The following is a 6,631-nucleotide window of genomic DNA, read 5'->3' on the forward strand; positions in this document are numbered from 1 at the left end:
TGCCTTATTTGAATATACTGTGGCTCAAACGAATCAGGGGGAAAAAAGTTAATTACAGCAAATAGTGAGATTTTATTACAAGGCCCTGCATAATAATCCCTGGGTAATAGAGTTATTTGATCATAGCAAAGCGTGCCAACCTTCTAGATTAAATCCTAGATCCTCTGTCAAATTTCTGGTGAGACTCGGCCCAGCCTGATAAGCTTCTCAGAGAGGAAAACTTTCGATCTGTGGCCTTTAAAAAACTCGCTTCACTGCTCCTAACTGAATTCTAAATTCTATCCCGTTTTTTTCGCGCACAATTGCAATTTTACACTCTCTTTAGACGCTGAAGATTTTTATCCCCCACTTCCTCCCCGGCCCATGTCACTGGGACTGGGATCACGCTGTGCGGGCGCGGGGCGGGCCCATCTCTAGGGAAGCGCTCGGCAGCGCTCCGGCCCCGATGCCTGTGACCTTCCCGCGGTACCGGGGCTCGCTTCTCCGCAGGCCTCGGAGGGCAGCCCCGCTGATGCCGGGCCGGGTTCCCTCAGCCCCGCTCGGCGGGAGGCGCGGCAGGACCGGCCCGGCTGCCCCTCAGCTGATGGGGCGGTGCCGCCGTGGGCCCAGGGGCGGTGCGGCGCGGGCGCTCAAAGGCGGCGGGGCGGCCCCGCCCGCCCGCCATGGAGCGTGAGGAGCGCGCCGAGGCGGCGGCCGAGCAGCTGCAGCTCTACCGGCGGGACCCCGGCGGCTGGAGGGGCTGCCGGAGCACGGTGGGTGAGCGGGGCCGCGGCGGGGAGGGGAGGGCTGGGGGCCGGCCCGGCGGCTGAACGCTTCCCGTCCCGCAGGGCGAGGTCGCGGTGTCGTGGAGACCCTCGACGGAGTTCGCTGGTAACCTGTGAGTACGGCCCGTTCCCGGGGTGAGGGGGATCGTCCCCGCGCTGAGGGGCCGGGCAGAGTAGGGGGGAAACGTTTGGTTTCGTTTCGTCCCGCCGCAGGTACAGGGGAGAGGGGATCCTGCCCGCCAGCCCGCGGGATGTCTGGGAATGCATCAAGCCGGTGGCCGGCGGGCTCAGGACCAAATGGGACCAAAACGTGAAGGACTTCGAGGTCATCGAAGCCCTCACCGATGTAAGTTCCTTAAAAACTGTCCTGGTGAGATGAATGCAGCGTGTGTTGAGCAGCGCTGGGCTCTGCACAGCCCTTCCTGTCCTGCCTCGGGAGACAGCCAGTGTTATCTGCAGGGAGGTAAAGAGGTCTTAAAAAAGTTGTGTAGTGTCTCTGTCTGGATTAGTTTGACAATACTGGGATTACAAACCTGTTTTTTTCTTTCATTTTTTTTTCTTTTCCATCAATTTTATATATTCTATTGACATGTATAAATAATGGCCTTTCTTTCTGAAAGGAGCTGCTGGTACATTCTTACCTAATACTGCATACTTAAGATATGCAAATGCATAGCATTAAAGATTCCCACCCTATGTTGTTGTTAATGCTGCAAGTCAAGCTAGGTATGATTATTTTTAATGAGCTCTCTGTGAGGAAAGAGGAGGTTTAGACAATATAGAGACTTAGCTAAGCAGTGAAGCCTTCATGTCACCAACCTTTAATTCAGGCCTCATCTTTCACCATGGCAGCACACAACGCTCTGCACTGCACTGCCTTTAGTGGGCCTTGGACCTAATGATTTACCTCTGTCTCTGTCATTAAAATGGAGATGCTGCACGTGGAGCATGACAGATGAACGGGGCTATGTATGAGCAGTAGCTTCTGCTACTGCAGTTATACAGTCTAGTTCTTCTTTTTTTTTTTTTTTTTCTTTAGAGTTTTTAAAAGGCATTGGATTTAAATTCCCAAATCTGTAATATATGTAGGTGCTTGGAGGCAGCCTGGTGCAAACACAACCAGTCCCAGAAATGCTTGTGGAAGTCGTGTGAAATTTGTTTTTCTTGGGGGAACTTTAGAGGCATTTTGTATTCATTATAAACTTGAGGAATACTGCAACCTCCTGCTTGAAATTCATAGAGTTGCCAGCAGTTACCAGTGTGATAGAATGGCTGTTTTGGGAAGCCTTTTATCACAGAGCCTCCACAGAAAGGGATGGTAGCATTGATGTTTCTGCAGTGTAACAAAGTGGGTTATCAAGTTGTATCCCATGTATATGACACTAAGAAGTTATATTTGCTCGCTTCCTGGGAACAAGAGGCGTTTTAACTGTCCTATGGCCGTAGATGTGCCAGATTTGCATTTCAGCATCTCTTGTCATATCTGCCCTTGGTCAACCTGGAAGCAACACATTATCACTATGTTTTTCTCCATTAAACTGTCCTTCATCTATGCAGGATAGTGCCTTTTGACTGTGCTGATTTATATTTTATTCAACAAAGGGTGTAGCAGAACTGTTTGATGCAGCTTAGAAAGCATAACTGAAAGTGTACCGAGAAGTAGAGGTATTTTTCTGATGTACTTCTGAAAGCATCAACTGAATAACTCTGTTTTGTTATTTCCAGACTATCTCTGTATGCAGAACCACAACCCCTTCAGCTTTCATGAGGATTATTTCACCAAGAGAATTTGTGGATGTGGTAGTAATGAAGCAGTATGAAGATGGGACAATACTGTCTGCTGGTGAGGCACTGGTGTTCTCAATGGGTTCATGTTACATTAGGAGATACCCAGCAGCTACCAGAAACAAATATGAAATAAAAATTAAATAACATGCTGCTCAGAAGTGGTTGACTTGATCTTGATCAGAAGATAAAATAGTAGTTGTCTCTCTGTGTTGTTGTTCTCAGTATATATAAATCATCTTAACACTCAGGTGATGATGATACTTGTTGGCTGGTTTCTTCCCTTGCTATGCTTTCGAGATTGAATAAGTATTTAATTTACTATTAATTTCTGGAGTATTTTGTGTGTGTTTTTGCTGTTTTAAGAATTTACAGAACTTTTTAAAAGAAGTTCTGTTTAGGCTAAATCCCATTTTAACATTTTCTGGACAGCGTCTAGGTTTTGATGAAGCCACTGAATAAATGTACCACTCCTATATATGGAAATGATTGTTTTTATGAAAACAAATATAGTCCTGATCTTTAAGGGGCTGCCTCTGTATGGAAGGACATCTCTTTGTTTTTTTCACCCTATGGTTTAACTGTTCCAAGTCAGTGCTTTTATTCCTTCACTGTTCCAGGTGCCCCATTTGCCCACTGTGTTCAGGAATGCCTTGCCAGGAATTTATATACTTGCTAGAGTGTAGCTTTTCAGCAGGGGCATATCCATGTGACATGGTTTTATTGGAGGTGTAACCTGAATGACCTTGCACAACATAGGTTCAGTGAAACTCCCTCAAAGTATCCTGATACTTCCTTCAGAGCTCAGTAACAATTGCTTCTAAATTCAACCCTTATTTGATTTCGCCATTCTGAGGTCAGGGTGGTTCCTTTTAATGGTCTTTCCTGACAGTTTCATGACACAGCCCCACCCTAGGAGGGTTAAATTGCTATTCTTTTTAAATATATTTTTATATAGTGAGTTTGCTTCCCAGCTGGTGCTTTGAGTACTGAGCACTCTCCCATCTTCTGTAAGAATGACACTTTTCTTCACTGCTTTTTCTTACAGCCACCAATGTGGAACACCTGCTGTGTCCTCCTCGACCAGATTTTGTGAGAGGTTTTAATTACCCCTGTGGCTGTCTCTGTATACCTGTTCCAGGGTAAGAAATGATCTGTTTTGACAGTTTTGAATCCTAAAGCTCTTCTTACCTATTGTGTGGTGTGTTAATGTGTATGTGGCCACATGTGACCTGTAGCCTTTTGGCAATGGCATGTTTCTGTCTTCCTAGTAATCATTATGACTAAGTGCCCTTTTTGTGTTCTCATTTTTGGGCAATGAGTTAGTTTCTCTTCGTTTCCCAGAGGGAAGTCTTCAGTGTTACAGGAACTGTCATCATGGTAGGATTCTCACTGACCTCTTAAGCAGAGATTCAGCAAAACATACAAATACGGTCTTAATTTTTGGTAATTGAGTATCTAGTTGTTTATTATAATTTATAGTAATTTATAAGCAGAGTCAGGTAGGGCCTACTTAATCTGTAATTTGATAGCTGCATTCACTGCAATTTGCCTGTTTGTTAAAAAAAAAAAAGTTCTTAGAAGTACCTATTCTAATACATGTAAGAGTCATTGAAAAGTTCTTAATGCTCTTAAACTGCTGGCTGTAAAATCACTTGCATTGTCTTTGCAGGGAACCAGACAGGACTCAGCTCCTCACTTTCTTTCAGACGGATCTTGGTGGCTTCCTTCCCCAGACAGTGGTGGATTCCTTTTTTCCATCTAGCATATCTGGATTTTACAGTAACCTGACCAAAGCTGTTAAGACATTAAAAGCATGACAAGACAAGTTGCTGACATCACCAGCTGAGGGCAGGGAAGAAAACTGGCAGCTTGAGGGTAAAAAATAGGAAGTTGACCTCAGGACTTTTCAGATGGCAAAGATACTTAAGGAAAGTGATATGAAACAATGAACAGAGTAAAATAATTTTTTAAAACAGCATTTTGTACCTGTCTCCATGCAGAGCAATGCATTCTTTTCTAATATGAAATTCTTCACTTTTAGAAAAATATCCCACCAGAGGCTGGAAGAATCCTGGAGGCAGCAGTGTTGGCTGTCTCCAGGGAGAAGATGCACTTGCTGGATCTGTTCTTGGCCACGCTTTGTCAATGTCTGCAAAGTTGCTAAAGCCCACTTAGTGCCACAGGGTTAGCTGGGTGTGAGTCAGCTCTGGTCTCTCAAACCCTGTAGATTCCTGTGGAACAGTATTTCTTCCCTGAAAAAACTGGTAGAGCTGCTAAGATGTTTCAGTGGGTCTAAGCTAGGGAATGGTAAAAAGCCAGAACAAGCTGGATTGTGTGGAGGATTCCACTTGTTTTCTCCAGCAGATGTCAGCAGTGATGGTAAATATGCCTTAAGTGCTCTTTTCTAAGTCAAGGTCCAGCAGTGCAAATCAGGTGTGTGGTCTGGCAAATACACACTCTTCCTTTCCCCTCTCTGAATCAAAACCAGTGATTTCCACTGTGTCATTAAACAAACTGAATTGACACAGTGGCAATAAATAAAGAGGATTAAGCACTTTACTTGGCATTTCTTAAACTGCACTTGAAATAAGCCTTTTGAACTGTACTTGATTGTTTTTTGGTGTCCTGTGGGGAAGGATTTTAACGGGTAAATAATAGTTTTGTAGCTGTGTCTTGACAGGCCGTAAGGACATTGCTTTTCTCCAAGACTGGTTTGCCTCAGCGTTATCTTGGGAAATTATCACCTGATTTTGCATGGAGTATTGTGTCCATCTTTAGGAAATATCTATGGCATTGCTTGCTGCAGGAATGTCAGACATTACTATAGGATACACAGAATTGCAAAAAGAAAAATAATTGCTGAATTAGGAATTTAAATGCAGGTTGTGATTTTAATGCAATAACTCGATTATTTAACAAGGTTAATGTGCTCTGCTTTCTGTCCCTGTATTTTTGTATATTTATTCTAGGGCATGGACTTGCACACAAAGCTTACCATTATAAATCTTGCCCTATGGAATAGTTTTTCAAGGAAATGGTTTTTAGTCTAGTCTCCTTTGTATACAAAGATGTAAAAACTTGCGTGACTGTGGTGAAATAAATATTTTTTCTGCTACATCTTACTGTTTTTCCTGAATCATCCTTCAAAGTGGTTCTTCATGCACCTGCCTTGCTGTCAAGGAAACATAAGAGCTACTTAAACCTCCAATATCTCTCTGAATTTAAGGCAACAAGAGAGGAAAAAGCCTTCCCTACCATTTGCAAACCCCACTACCTGGGGAAGAGGTATCTTGATGAGAACACTCACCCTTCATGGGTTCTTTGCCCTTGGTTGGTCCTTATTTCCAATTGCTGCATTCTATACTCAGGAAGAGTAACAAATTCACTCTGAATGTACTGAAGTTGTTCGGCATGAATTGCAATATCTTGGCAAGTCTTTCCAGAACTGTCATCAATTTCAGTAGTAAAAAGTTCAAGGAGCAGAGCTGAGATCAACATGCATTATTTCTGTGAGTAAACCTTTTGCAGATAATGTGGCTTCTTATTATCTATTTGTTTGGGGGTTTTTTGATTTCTGTGAGCCACAAAGGTGGTAGGTGAAGTTCTTTATTGCAATAATTTAAAGGATCCCTTTTCTGAGTGCTCAACAACTTCTATCCAGAAGGAATTAAGAGCCCTTAACCTTCAGCTTCTGCCCTGCCAAATTGGAGTTGGAAATGTCTTGGGAAAGAGTCTCGTGTAGGTACCAGTTTAAAAATGTCCAAAAAGATTCACATTTTTCTCTTATTTTGGTTGCTACCCAATTAATAAAATTTTCCTTTCAAGATAAGAGGTTGTTTTTTGGAAAAGACAACTCAGTTGGTTAAGGTTTTGGAAGCATGGGGGCAGATGGCTTGTCAAGAATGTTCTTTCAAGGATTAACATGCAGTTGTCTTGTGAGGAAAGGCCAAAGCAAATTAGACGCCTGGATTCAATTAATACCTTCTGCTGCCTGTCCTACTTCCCTTTCTCTCAATTGCTGTTTCTGTGGCGTTGTGTTAAGTGCACAGAAAATAGCTTCTGAGCTCCTTAATTTCTTC

At 43.4% G+C, this 6,631-nt stretch overlaps 1 protein-coding gene across 1 annotated transcript; it reads left to right on the forward strand.

Annotated features, from left to right (window-relative positions):
- Window positions 1-634: 634 nt before the first annotated feature.
- STARD5 (StAR related lipid transfer domain containing 5) lies at window positions 635-5,669 on the forward strand. The gene is made up of 6 exons (XM_050309939.1): window positions 635-752; window positions 828-877; window positions 978-1,110; window positions 2,490-2,607; window positions 3,598-3,691; window positions 4,222-5,669. Exons 1-6 carry the CDS (start codon window positions 663-665, stop codon window positions 4,367-4,369), a joined length of 633 nt encoding a protein of 210 aa, XP_050165896.1. The 5' UTR covers window positions 635-662; the 3' UTR covers window positions 4,370-5,669.
- The last annotated feature ends 962 nt before the right edge of the window (window positions 5,670-6,631 follow it).

Source organism: Myiozetetes cayanensis, unplaced genomic scaffold (genome assembly GCF_022539395.1).
Source record: "Myiozetetes cayanensis isolate MyiCay16 unplaced genomic scaffold, myiCay2020 scf14, whole genome shotgun sequence".
NCBI classification, from domain to species: Eukaryota; Metazoa; Chordata; class Aves; order Passeriformes; family Tyrannidae; genus Myiozetetes; species Myiozetetes cayanensis.